The 13644-nt window shown below is 40.7% G+C and overlaps 3 protein-coding genes across 3 annotated transcripts in view; 1 reads left to right on the top strand and 2 right to left on the bottom strand.

The window, feature by feature from the left end:
- Positions 1-601: 601 nt before the first annotated feature.
- LOC131770362 (uncharacterized) lies at positions 602-5641 on the bottom strand. The gene is made up of 4 exons (XM_066162744.1): positions 5321-5641; positions 3415-5166; positions 2613-2830; positions 602-1881 (listed from the first exon to the last, which is right to left on the bottom strand). Exons 2-4 carry the CDS (start codon positions 4496-4498, stop codon positions 733-735), a joined length of 2451 nt encoding a protein of 816 aa, XP_066018841.1. The 5' UTR covers positions 4499-5166; positions 5321-5641; the 3' UTR covers positions 602-732.
- A 339-nt stretch (positions 5642-5980) lies between these two features.
- Positions 5981-13644, top strand: part of LOC131772152 (uncharacterized) — a 37408-nt gene continuing 29744 nt past the window's right edge. The window contains exons 1-6 of the mRNA XM_066162307.1: positions 5981-6119; positions 6494-6587; positions 7177-7254; positions 7493-7545; positions 7792-7869; positions 8108-8160. The gene's annotated coding sequence lies outside the window, so the exon portion shown is untranslated. The remainder of the gene's footprint in view (positions 6120-6493; positions 6588-7176; positions 7255-7492; positions 7546-7791; positions 7870-8107; positions 8161-13644) is intronic.
- Positions 11254-13057, bottom strand: LOC136278984 (uncharacterized). Its single transcript, XM_066162306.1, has 3 exons — positions 12524-13057; positions 11779-11926; positions 11254-11717 (listed from the first exon to the last, which is right to left on the bottom strand). Exons 1-3 carry the CDS (start codon positions 12707-12709, stop codon positions 11254-11256), a joined length of 798 nt encoding a protein of 265 aa, XP_066018403.1. The 5' UTR covers positions 12710-13057.

Genomic DNA, 13644 nt, shown 5'->3' on the forward strand with positions numbered 1-13644 from the left:
ACAATCCCCTCCCTCCTCCCCAAATACAAAGAAAATGAAAAATTTGGAGTGCAAATAATAAATCAAGCCTGAGTTTGATTGTTATCCAATCTCCATAGTGAGAGTGGTAGCATCCTTAATACCCCACCCCCCTGGATCCACATAGGAATAAGACTATGGTGTTACATAAAAAATAGGTGTCACAGAACAAAATCTTAAATCTATTTGCCAAGTTCTTTGCATCATTGCCCGCAGCCACTTGGCCAGCATCTTGACTGAGTTTGAAGGGCAATAAGCAATCACAGCTCCATGATTTATATGCTTGTGAGAGTCAACAATCATACATGAGCCATCCTCATCGACAATAAGAAGCATGGTTCTTCCTGAGGATACAACTGCATAACACCTTGACTGCTGTGTGGTACATAGCATTTCGAACACTGTTGCTAGCTGATCCTCACAGTCATGTCCAAACATATCATAGCCCTGTCCGACTGAGTTTACAAAGCGAAGTGCTCCTGCCATATTTACGGCATCTTCAACAGCAACATCCACACCTTCTCCTTCAAACAGTTCATCATGGATTTCATTACCTCTTTTCATTGCTGTATACAGTGCACTCTTCCATTCCATAGACAAACTATTACCACATGGTGTTGGCAAGTTTTCATGCAGTAAGCACTTTCCAAAGTACAAGGCAATGAACGTACACGCATTGCTCCAGACCTTCCTCCAATCATGGACTGGCAGAAGTCAACTGGAAAACTCCATTGTATAATACCTGCAATTCCAGGAACAGTGTGACCAGTAATCGGTAGTGCAGGGTTGCTGGGATGCAGGCGTAGTGTGAGCTGGCACTGGAGCTGCATGACCTGAGGGTTGCTGGGATGCAGGCGTAGTGTGAGCTGGCACTGGAGCTGTATGACCTGAGGGTTGCTGGGATGCAGGCATAGTGGCGGCCATCCCTTGAGTTGTGTGACCTGAGGGTTGCTGGGATGCAGGCGTAGTGAAAGCTGGCACTGGAGCTGCATGACCTGAATGTTGCTGGTTTCCAGGTGCAGTGGTAGCCATCAATGGAGTTGCATGAGCTGAGGGTTGCTGGGATGCAGGCGAAGTGGGAGCTGGTACTGGAGCTGCATGACCTGAGGGTTGCTGGGATGCACACATAGTGGCAACCGAGGGTTGCTGGGATGCAGGCGTAGTGGGAGCTGATACTGATGGTGGCTGAACAGGGTGCTGTTGAGAAGTCGGATTGCATGCATCATTGGTTAAGGAATTTAAGGATCTTTCCCTCTTTTGATGATACATGCTCCACCAGCTTCTTATTTGTTGCTCCTTAAGTACCTCCACTCCTCTCTCTCTCATGCATGCAATTACATCTTTTGGGTCAGCCTGCATGCCACTGGTAACTTGCCTGTTGTAAAACAACATCATAATCTCTTTCTGGGCTAAGCTGAACACAGTTTTCTTGCCAGAGTTTTTCTTTAATGCAAACCCACTGGGTGGTGAAGGGAAAGAGGATGGCTGGGGAACATTATCCAGGGTTGGAGCCAGCACTGTTTCAGGAGCATGATTGATAAACCGGATGGTGTAGACATCTTGTGGCTGAATGGAAACCGCTAAATGCCTTTCCAGAGGCTCTGGAAGCTCTGATGAAATAGAAGACCCCGTCACACCAGCCAAGCAGGATTCTCTTGAAGCCAGCTTTTTTACTTGCACCTTGGTCTTTTTTACCATTTTCCCTACACCAGCCAGTGATTGAGCTACCAATCCACTTGCATACTCTCCATCCATAGGAAATGCAAAGCTGCCAAACAGGGAAATGTCCTTCAAAGTTCCCATTTTCTTAGGGGCCTTGCTTCTGTCGATGTTCAGCTTAAAACATGACACATTTTTCATACTCTGAAAAAAGTGTAAATAACAGAATGATAAGATATGTGCTACTTTTTTTGATAGAGAGACAGCAAAAGAGGAAGAGCACTTTGCCTGAATAAATCAATCGGTATAAAATAACTGGGTACAATAATTGTAAAAAGGTAAAGGAAACAACACAAATGAACTGTCAATACGATGAATATTTTGGATGAATAAATTAAAACAACAACACAATGCCTGGGAGGAATAGTTATCACAGTGCAAAAGAAAGGGAGAAAGAATGTCAAAGAAATACAAACAGTTTTTTCAAACTTTATACCAAAACATTCCGCCCATTTGTAGCTCTGCTTTTTTTGGATGGGGGAGGAAGGGGGGTGGGGGGGGGGTGGGGAGAGCAAATAAATCTAACAGAAAAGGTAAAAAAAAGACCAAAGTAGTTTGCTGAATAAATCACAGGTATCTAAAAGTACAAAAGGGAATTTTTTAACAAAGTCTACCAAATCATGCTAAAGAAAAATGCATTGAAATCAGTTGCAGAACTAAAAATAATGTAAAATTAACTTCAGTAATGTTCTTTCTGTTTCATGACTGAATACTTGGGCAATCAAAATCAAAATTTACCATTTCATATCATGCACTATTGTGGTCTAAATGGCAAATTAATAGACCGTTGCCTGTTATCAACAGGTCTTAGGAAAAAGTTTATTCCATCTTTTCTCATACTGAAAACAAAACAACAATTTTTAAAATATATTTACCTGCACAAGATCTCCAAGTTCTTCTCCTGTCTCCAGGTCATTTCCTAAGCGAACATAGCGCACAATCTTGTGGCTGATGTGGGCAAAGTGGGTGTCAAGAGCTGTTTTGCCTTCACCTGCCTCGAAATTGTTGTACTGCTGGAGTCGCACATTAAACACCTCGTTTACTTCAGAAAGATAGCACAGCACTGCAGTGTTATGGTAATGAGGACCATTGTCTGTAGAAAAAAAGGAATACAAAATTATCCAAGGTCCAAATTAATAAAATAAATATCTGCCAAAAAAGAAACACAGCTCAACACTTTCAGAATCTATATGCAAATTATTATTGAGTTTTTAGAGCCAAGCAGTAAAGAACTGAAAATTAATATATAAAGAATGGTAAACAGAGCTTTTTACTCAAAGATTTTTTATTTGGCTGCTGATAAACAAAACTAGATCAACACCAACAAGGAATACATGTACCCGAACTGCAGAATAAGTAAAGGGGTAAAACAAGGGATAAAACCTTATCCAATTGTAAGTTTACCAATCACCCCATGATTTTTTACATTACAAATGAAACAATTTCAGGAAAGTTCAGAACAAATTTGCAGTACTACATATAAGTAAAAATTTTGACTTGTATGTAGTTGTTACATAAACAAACCTAAAAATACAGTTGGTAAAATCTGGATATGAAAGGTATCTTACAGTTTTGTTGTTATTGACCATCCATGTACAGACATACATGTATGTGAACAAGTGCAGGTTTGGTATTTACTATAAATTGTAAAATAATAAACTTAAAACATACACATACCAGAAAAGAGGTATACAGAGTATCCAGGAAAGACCCTTTCCAGCCAGGAAAAGCAGACATCCAGTGCGCTCTGAGTAAAGAAAGCGTCCTGCTTCGTGTCCTCCGACCACAGGTCAAACACCTCACTACTGCGTTGGTTCTCATCCACCTGGGCAACCACATAGCAACCATGTAAAGAGATTCCCCATTTGCCGTACCAGTCTCTCTGGATTTCTCTTACTCGTTTGCCCAGCTCTAGCTTCATCTTATAATCAATAACCATTACACACTCTCCAGGTTTCAAGTTCTTCAGAATAAACTTATAATAGTCCCCTTGATGTTTGGTGCAAAGTAGATGTCCAAGGTAGTCAGTATGCACCTTGAACAATTCTTGCAAGCGTGCTGTCAAGTCAGATTTCACAGATTGATCTGAGATACCATCAACTGACTCCAAAACAGAGCTGTAAACATTATAAATAGGTGAAATGTCAGTGCATACCGCTTGGTGCTCCTCGGGACAAGATGAAAATGCATGACTTTGACATAACTCTAAACATGAGGAATGACGCTGTGAAAGTTTTGAGAATTTTGTTTTCACAAAAGTCTGATAGCGCCTAACATCCTTGACAAGGGCAGATCCATTGAGGCCAGGGCTGTGTGAACAGAGTTCCTTGATAAATGTACACAATTCATCAAAATTAGAGTGACCAAAGTCATCGCAGATGTTGCACAAACCTGCAAGCATGGTGTTCATGCGGAAATTGGTTGGCAAATGTGTATAAATATATGTACGCTTTACTCCATTTGGAAACTCCAGTAAGTACTGGTTAATCAGGCCTTTAACAGTGTCTTGCCAGTACCTGACAGCCATCTCCTCTCCATCAACCAGTACACTTCTACACGAAGAAGCTCTAGAGACATCATCCCTGTGTAGAAACTCAGTCAGTTCTTCCAGCACTTGAGGACTCACACACTGACGGGTAAACTTGAATTTCTCCACAGGCACACCTCCATGGCCAAACAGTATGCAGTGTACCTTTGCAGCTGTTACGGTTTTAGAGGAGCACTGAAAATACTTCTGAAGAACAGAATATGGGTAATCCATGGCAACGATGGACAGTAGCCTTCGCTTTTCATCAGCATAGCATCGAAGTCTGCCAAGTTGCTTTGCTGCATCAACACGAGAGCTGAAAATTTCTGGAGTGTTTCCATTGAGAGAAATTCTGCTTTTCCTTAAAGTGTCCCCGATCAAAACCTTTTGTTATTGGCTAGTAGCATTCTTTCTGATGGCTTTGTTTGCCTCTTTGTCCTTGCAAGCTTTATACTCTGGTGCGAGTCTGGAGAGAAATGAGTTTTCACCGTGTGACATAGCACTGTTGGAAGCAGCAGATTCAGTTCCAAATGAAGCCTGCCACTTTCCAGATCTAACCAGATCGCAAATAAACATGGGAACATCACTTTCATTGAAGTGGATATATTTATCAGCCAGTGATGTCAAGCTATCGATGGTCTTGCTTCTCATAGTCTGTTTCTGACTATGAACTTTCACTCAGCTTCTTTGTATGGCCGGCGCGGAATTTCCGGCACTTGAACACTTTTCGATGAAGTCTCGATGGCTTTTGACGACAACGGGCAATTCTCCATGCTTTCAATGTCAACTGGATCAGGATATTCCACTGATTCCACTGAACTTGAGACATTTTCTTCGTGACACATGAGCGTTTCTTCCAGCGTTGGCACCGAAGACGGCACTAGTTGGTTGAAATTTACCTCCTGGTGAAAAGAAGGAGATGAAAATTATTCTAAGGTATATTCGATGGCTATCGTATCACAATAAAAGAAAATTATGAGAGGCACAGTAGTGCAAAAGGAAAATCACACATTGAGAATCAGTCGGCAAATTTGACGCTTGTAAACATAAGCTCACCTCATATCTCCGGCACTTGAGTTCAAGAGCAATTCTTTCTCGACATGGAAGGCAAATCTTTCTCTTTCTGGTTTTGTTTTTCGATGTATCCACACCACAAAATTCAAGCTCTTCTGGACTAGCAATCCGCAAACTAGCCGCTGAAATATCACCATGATGCCACGTGCTGTGTTTCGAACAAACACACTTCGCTTCGAACCCCATAAGGGCTCCAAAAAGGAGGTAAACGTAAACGAGATAGATGAATTGAAAACTATATACACTATTTACAATATTTACAGAAAAGGTAGACTTCATAAACGATGCTCTTTTAACGAAGGATCGCACGCTGCACGATAGCCAATATGGCGATTGAATTGTACGAGTCTCGGAAAACCGAGTTCCGCAAATGCAAATTAGCCGAAACTTTGCCGAGAGACAGAACAATAGAAACCCTACCATAAAAGGAAAACACATCGTAAGAAATCGATTTTTTTCGTGCAAATATCGTGAAAATACCGTTTTCCACCAATCAGAGAATCGGAAATTAATAAGATAAGCCAATTAAGGAGACTACTTATGCGCAAGCCCTGCGCCTCGCCCCTTTCCTTCTTAGGCGAACCATTACTTAAATACAAATGCGGCGTGCCAAAATGCATGCACCAATGACAGCTAACCATTATCCTATCATGCAACATAAGTGTTGGCGTGTATTCGACCCCATCGCCTGACTAAGTCAATGTTTAGCAGCGCAAAGCAGTCCAAACGTCACGATCTGTAATTTACAGTTAGATTCGATAATCAATGAAAACTACAAACCGTAAGTAAAACGATTTACCATTTATCTATCGAGTTTATCCTTCTCGCTCACAAAAACTCCGTGTTCAAATGTGAGCGTCCGCTTTACGAAGGATAACTATTTAGGAAGGTCAAGCCTTGAGCTAAATGTGACCATAATAATCATGGCTATAGTCCAAAATTACGCAAGATGGAAAGGCCTCTTAACTGGAACAACAACGAAATTTGTTATACTTGATTTGTCATGTAAAATAAGATACTAAGTCACGAAAAAACCTCGTGACCTCTGTCTGTTTTATTTGAACGCCACGGGCATTAGTCAAGAGATTGAAATATCGTTTGTTCCCCAATACAAAGCAGGCAGCTTTCGCTTCATTTCATTCCGTTTCTCTTTAGGTGGTGTTCTGCTGTGTTTAACAAGTATGTGACTCGTTACCAAGACTCAGATATTTCTTTAGTTCCGAACGACTTCGGACTCTTAATTGTAAAGGTGAGTAAATACATTCCCTTTTGTTGCCTGTTACTTGCCTGATCAGAACAGTAAATTGATAAACCGACTATTTTCCCTCGCTCGCCATGCGGCGTATGCGGCCTATGTATTGTAAGTTAAATAGGAGATGCGGCTAAATATCAACCACCTGAGAGACAAAGAGAAGTATTCCTTCACATCTCGGGCCAAGAATGAAAGCTAATCTATAACATTGTTTTTGAAGCAGCCAAACGATTCACTTCTATCTTGAAGGGGGGAGTGAGGTATTCCCTAAAATGACTCAAATGGGGAGGCTCTGCCCATTACACTGAACTTTTTCAGACTACAGTTTTTTTAAGGATCGTAATCTGTCGGTTTGGTATCAAAAGTAGGCTCAAAAGAGGCACAAATATTTTGTGGAGAGTGTACGAAAAGGATACCTTTTCTACAGTTGTAAAGGTGAGTAAGGGATCGGATCTCAACAGGAACCGTCTCATCTAGAACTTCCTGGAGCACCCCCCGGTTTTGATACCGCTGAGAGCAGTTTCACGGCGGTATTGCATCCTTACCATTTTTTTCCTCAAACATTTTACATTGTCGTTGTAGCCAGACCCTTTAGAAGTTGTCATACATAAGAGAAGAATTAATTCTCGCTGCCGATCTTTCACGTCGACAAAAGCGGGAGAAGGTAAGTTATTTCTACGTTTTATCAAGATCACATGTTTCTTGAGTCAATGCTGTCCAAAAATATAAAACGTTTGAGAACCGTTGGATCTCAAAGTGGAGTTTACCCGTATAGAACGTTTATTTCGTTAGTAACCTACCCTTTCGCTCGGTTGCCGATGCCGTTAGTAGCCTTTACCGAGCCTAAGCTTTACCAAATTTTGCTTCTAACACTGATACGCTGTTGTTTCACTCCTTCGTAGTGGAAGCTGTAGTAAGCGAAAGGGGAAGTTCACTTCGATTCAGACGAGAAACGGTGAGACATCTCTGCGCTTTATTTGGACAACATATGTGCACGTTTGTCGGATATTACTGTAAAAAATGCTGTCGAAAATTAATAGCATTTGAGAAGCGAAGGAGTCGACGGTTCGCCCGAAAGTAGCGGAAGCAGCTCGAACAAAAACCTTGAGTGCCGCTCTCGCTAGGAGCGGTCCTCTCGTCTTCCCGTCAGAAAAAAATTTTCTTTTATTTTTTGCCCATTTTACATTGTCGTTGTAGCCAGACCCCGCAGAAGTTGTCATACATAAGAGAAGAACTAATTCTCACTGCCGATCTTTCACTTCGACAAAAGCGAAAGAAGGTAAGTTATTTCTGCGTTTTATCTGGATCAGATGTTTGTTGAGTAAATGCTGTCCAAAAATATAAAACGTTTGAGAACCGTTGGACCTTAAAGTGGAGTTTACCCGTATAGTACGTTTACCTCGTTAGTAACCTACCCCTTCCCTCGGTTTTCGATGCCGTAAGTAGCCTTTACTGAGCCTGAGTTTTATCAAATTTTGCCTCTATCACTGATACGCTGTTATTTCACTCCTTTGTAGTGGAAGCTTTTGTAAACGAGAGGGGAAGTTCACTTCGACTGAAACAACAAAAGGTGAGAAATCTCTGCGCATTATTTGGACAACATATGGGCACGTTTGTCGGACAATACTGTAAAAAATGCTGTCGGAAATTAATAGCGTTTCAGAAGGGAGATTAGTAGACGGTACGCCCGAAAGTAGTGGAAGCTGCTCAAACAAAAACCTTAATACAATTTATCAGCTGAAATCGAGCCCGTCCGTCTATAGGGGAGTTTAAAATGTTCGCAATTGTGCAATAGTTGATATATTCTGATTCAACCGAACTTTTACGCCCTAAAGCTCAGCTTGACTTTCTACACCGACAAGCGGAAAGAGGATAGGATCACTTGTTTATTGGATCTCCCAATACCATACTGACGCAAAATTTTATTAGAACTGTTGTGTCTCCTCAAATTAACAACTAAAAGACTGCAATGGTTGTAAACTATCAGTCATCGGTCTTTGCTCTCATGCATGTTCCAAAATGTTACTCAACGAATTGTTTGCAAATATGGGAACCAAAAGTTGGGGCTGGTGTGGACGAAAAAGGGATTGGGGCGAGACGAGAAAGACACTGACTCGTTCCACTTTTACGTTTACCATACTTAAATGCTAAATAGCCAGCCAAGGTTGACTTATTTTACATTCCAGAATAGTTGCATGATGCCTCGAGTACTATTTCGTAGATCTAAACCAAACACAGATTCCCCGTCGTTAAGATCACATAGCAAAGATAAATCTGTTCGGTTTTGATTTAAGCCACCTTTTTGCGAAAAACAACAAACTTTACTAATTTTTCCGCACAGGGGCTCAAAGTATATAGTTTGATCAGTGATTTTACAAAGAGTACTCACTTCACGTCACTCTGAGCTCCTGTTGGCTCTTTGTGGTATTTTCTTTAGCTGTAATTGTTCCCTAAGCGGTCGAAGCATTGCACAATGTGTTCACATTATTATTGTTGTTATTGGTGTTCTTTTTGTGCATCAACTGAGCGCAAACCATGCACCTAGAGCATCAGTCACTCAAGTCAATCATTCTGCTCATACACTAAGCACCTTTCTGAGGATTTGCGCAGATCCCAGCATGCAGATCTTTTGAATCTCTGTCACAGTGGCTGATTCTGATACTTTCTTTATGTTTTCCACTATCCCATTCTTTACATGTACCAAGCGCACCAACAACCACAGGGATCACTACGGTTTTCATAAGCCACATTCTCTGTATTTTTAGTTCTAGATCTTTGCACTTGCTTTTCTTCTTCTTTTCCTTCAGAGCGACGTTTCAATCTGATGGAACAGTTATATCAATCAGTTTGTAGGGGGGAATTCACTGAATCTTTAACTACGATGTCTGGTCTGTTTGCTGTTATAGCTCTGTCAGTATTCGCTGACATATCCCATAATGGGGTGATGTTGTCGTCTTTACTGTGCATCACAGTCTCTGGCTCATGTTGATACCATTTGTCTGTAATCTCGATATCGTGATCTTTACAGATGCTCCAATGGAGATATGCTGCAGCATTATTGTGCCTGGAGATGTACTCTGTTCTAGGCCTCACATCCGGATACTGTATGGTTCAGCTGTCTCTTCATATTGCGAACACATTCTGCATTTGCTGTCCACTTGCTGGCCTCATATTACTTTCTTGTAGTTTCTGGCGTTTACTGCCCTGCCTTGAGCTGCGACAAGTAGTCCCTCAGTTTTTCCTTTCAGATTACTTGACAACCATTTGTTGGTGGTGACTGTGTCAGCTTGAGGCTTCTCTAGAATCCTGGGATACTGGCCATGCAATGTTTTGATTTCCACTTTTCTTCTTTTATGGATTTCATCTTAGACTTGAGTATGTGTTTTAGGGCCTCAGCATTTTCCGAGGCTGATTTTTCTTCTCTGTTCTCAAACTCTGGCAGTTATTTCCCTTTTGAAATTAGTAGCATTCCTTGCTATTGAATTTTTGGCTTTATATCTTTCATGTCCAAGCACCTGCTTTGGATATTGCCCTTCTTTGTGCCTCAGATAATGATTGAGCCCTATTGTAACTGATTTGAATGCTGCTTCTACATCAATCAGGCCCCGTCCTCCATCTTTTCCTGAGATGTACAGCCTTTCCACATCTGCTTTAGGATGTAACATCTTGTGCATGTTCAAAAGTTTGCGTGTTTTTGTGTCAATCTTCTTCAGTTCGCAGATTTTCCAGTCAATAATGCCAAAACTATAATGCACAACTGAAAATGCAAGGCTATTGATAGCTTCTATCTTGTTTCTTCCATCGAGCTAGTTCTTACGATCAATCTTACTCTCCTGTTGTGTTTTTTTATCTTCTCATTCATTTTGCTATGCTGGATACCATCACTTTTATCTACACCCAGGTATTTATTTACCCCTTCCTGGCCCAACTCTTGTATTTCTGTGTCCTTATCTATTACTATATTTTCAGTTGAGGTCAGTTTACCTTTCTTGAAACTGGCTTTGGCACATTATCAGGCCAAATTCCATACGGACATCATGGACTTTTTTAACTATTTTCAGTTCTCTGACTTGTTCGTGTTCGTTCTTGCTGTAAAATTTGAGATAATCCATATAAAAACAGATTGCTGATTGGAGCACTTGCGTTTTTGATCTTATAACCATACCCAGATGTAGCCAGCTCTGATGTTAAAGGCACAAGGGCCAGGCAAAATAGCAGAGGCGAGAATGAATCTCCTTGAAAGATCCCTCTTTTGATCTTGATCTGATCCGTTATGATACATCCATCATTGTAAGATAGCGTCATTGTAGTTTTCCAGTTGTTCATTGATTAGTTTTTTCATTAGCTCTGTACATCTGTAAAGTCTTTAGTATCCAACTATGAGGGACCCTGTCATAGGCTTTTCTGTAATCTGTCCAAGTCATACTCAAGTTCTTTTTCTTCTTTTTGCAGTCTTCTATGATCATTTTATTTATTAGGAGTTGATCTTTGTATCCATATGAATTCCAGACACAACTTCTCTGTTCTTCTGGTAATGTACAATTCTTTGTGATATGGGTGTAGCTTCTTTCGGATAAAATGGATGTGAGCACCTTGTAGGATGTTGATAAGAAGGCAATTGGTCTATAGCTTTTGGGGTTATCTGTGTCTTTGTTCTTTGGTATTAAGTATGTTTCTGTCGTTGTGAACCAGTCAGGCAGATTTCGGGGTTTTCTATTGCTTGGTTATATGCATTCAGCAGATGTTGATGTCGTGCTGTGAGTTGTTTGGGTGAGACGTTAGGAACCACATCAGGGCCCAATGACTTCCAGTTGCTTGTTTTCTTTATAGCGGTCTGCAACTCATCTAGGCTTATGTCCTCCCATGGTTGGCATTCTGTTTCTGCTCCTCTCTCTTTATCCACTCTGCTGAATGGTTGCACTCCATTGTTCTCTAAGATGAAACACCAACATGTTTCTGTTGCTTCTTTCTTAAGTGGTTTTTCAACTGACATCTGTTCTTTACCAAGGTTTCTGACGACCTTTTTTTTATTGTTTGCAAACATCTGGTTTTGACTGAATTGTTTACTTCTTTTTACATGTCTCCTGATTCTTTGGGCTTTTGCTTGAATTTTCATTTTGAGGTATCCTTGTTATTTTGTATTTACTTTTAATTCGTTGTTTTTTCTTGGAGATCTTTTGGGTTTCACCTTTCTGTGCCATGTCTGTTAGTATCGACAGCTCAGCTCTTATGCTTTTAATCTGATTCTCTTTTCTTGTCTTCCATTTTAGTTGTGGCTGTTCACTACTTTTTGTCTTTAGGATTTTTGGCATTTTACCCATCATTTCAGATATTACCTTCGCAGTCACATATTGTATTATGTTGATGTTATTGAGGTTGAGTACCTCTTCTGCTATTACCTCCTGAATTGCTTAGTTTGCTTGTTTGATCAACAGTTTCACTTTTCTGTTCATTAATATCTTGGGTAGAAGGGAACCCTCTGTCCTTCTGATGTTTTCCCATTCAGTCCTTGCCAGCTCTTAATTTCTTTAACTAAGTCTTCGATCTCAGATGGATTATAGGATGGTCCTACCTCATCTTCATTTTGTTGCCTCATAAAGGTTGTTGGCTTTTTCTTCAAACGCATCATCTACTACGCTATCTATTTTGCTGTTTTGTACAGTCAATTAATTTTCAATCCGTTGCTTGATGTTGTCTAGCTCAATCCTTGTTAGTTTGTTTTGTTTTTCAAAAGATCTTCGTTGGTTTATCACCGCGTTGTCTGTTAAATTGGGCCTTTCACTTGGGTTTCTTTCCCACTATATTCTGTATGTATCTTTTGTTACACCTTCACTGGGGCCTGTTTTTGCCTTATATTAGCAAAACATGACTTCGGTGTAATCTTCTCGTGTCCATTTCTGCCTGGTGTTTGTTCTTTTTGTGTTGCTACCTACCCGATCTGGTGAGGAAGTCCCCTCTTGTGAGAGACTCTCAGTTGGGTTGGCCGCCACTGCAGGTGGAGAGGGTAGATCAGTAGCCAATTTTTCGAACTCAGCCTGACAACTCACTGAAGGACGCGCTCCTTGATGACCCGCACGACGGGCGATGCGGTATGAATTCCTTGTATTTCTACTACTCATATTGGTGAAGATGCTATTTGACCCATAGCCGGAGAGAGGTTATCCCGCGCCAGATCTCAACTTGGTATTTCTAACCCTCGCGGTTTTATCATTACTATTATTATTATTATTATTATTATCATTGTTATTAATATTTAACTGGCAGAAAGTTACTTCTAACACCGATATATATACTCTTGACGAAACAAGACTCCAGGTAGCTTCCGTTCTCGCTGGCCGGCCTGTGTGCTCATTCGCACGCAAGAAAATATGACTTCCCTTTACAGAAGCTTCTCTGTTCCAATGAAACCCGGACCTAAGCTCAAATCTTGACTCCAGTCGTTCAAAGTTTTGTTAACTGTTCTTCTTTGCGGTATGTTAAAGAAAGGTTGATCATGAAGAGTTTCAAAAAGGATTACTTGGAGATGTTAAGCAACTCAGCGAGGCGGGACATCCCAAGATTCCTCATACACTCTTATTTCCCTCTGCGCTTCCGAGACTGTCAAGGGACAGTAAGCTCTGTTGCGAGGAGGAGCACCACAGGCTAATTTTTTTAAGGGAAATTTAGTATCATCAACTGAGTTGATAACGTAAATTAGCCACTGTAAAGAGTTTAAAAGCTAATATTTCGAGCATTAGCCATTGCCAATTGCTCTGACGGAGGGCTAACTCTCGAAACGTTAGCTTTTAAACTCTTTACGTTGACCAATTTACGTTGTAAACTCTGGTGATAATACTTAACTACCCTTTTATACTCTCCCACTGACACAGCACCACAGTTTCTTTAGAAATTGGCCTCCCTTAATTTTTTTTTGCATTGTTCTCTTATGTAGGGGTCATGTTAAGGGCTAAGAAAAATTTACAGTGATGCGAGAAACTAGGATTGCTGTTAATCGCTGAGTAATTACTTTACCATCAGCAATTAAAGACATTCCACTCCCTGAATTCAGAGTTAT

The sequence above is a fragment of the Pocillopora verrucosa genome, chromosome 2, assembly GCF_036669915.1.
Source record: "Pocillopora verrucosa isolate sample1 chromosome 2, ASM3666991v2, whole genome shotgun sequence".
Lineage (NCBI taxonomy): Eukaryota > Metazoa > Cnidaria > Anthozoa > Scleractinia > Pocilloporidae > Pocillopora > Pocillopora verrucosa.

Coding starts and splice junctions, on each gene's coding strand:
- LOC131770362 (XM_066162744.1), bottom strand. CDS start 4,498: ATGGATTACCCATATTCTGTTCTTCAGAAGTATTTTCAGTGCTCCTCT. Junction 2,831..3,414: donor CTCTGTATACCTCTTTTCTG/GTATGTGTATGT, acceptor TTTTTTCTACAG/ACAATGGTCCTCATTACCAT. Junction 1,882..2,612: donor AACTTGGAGATCTTGTGCAG/GTAAATATATTT, acceptor CACTTTTTTCAG/AGTATGAAAAATGTGTCATG.
- LOC136278984 (XM_066162306.1), bottom strand. CDS start 12,709: ATGAGTAGTAGAAATACAAGGAATTCATACCGCATCGCCCGTCGTGCG. Junction 11,927..12,523: donor GGACTTCCTCACCAGATCGG/GTAGGTAGCAAC, acceptor GTGACTGCGAAG/GTAATATCTGAAATGATGGG. Junction 11,718..11,778: donor AACAGACATGGCACAGAAAG/GTGAAACCCAAA, acceptor CAAAATAACAAG/GATACCTCAAAATGAAAATT.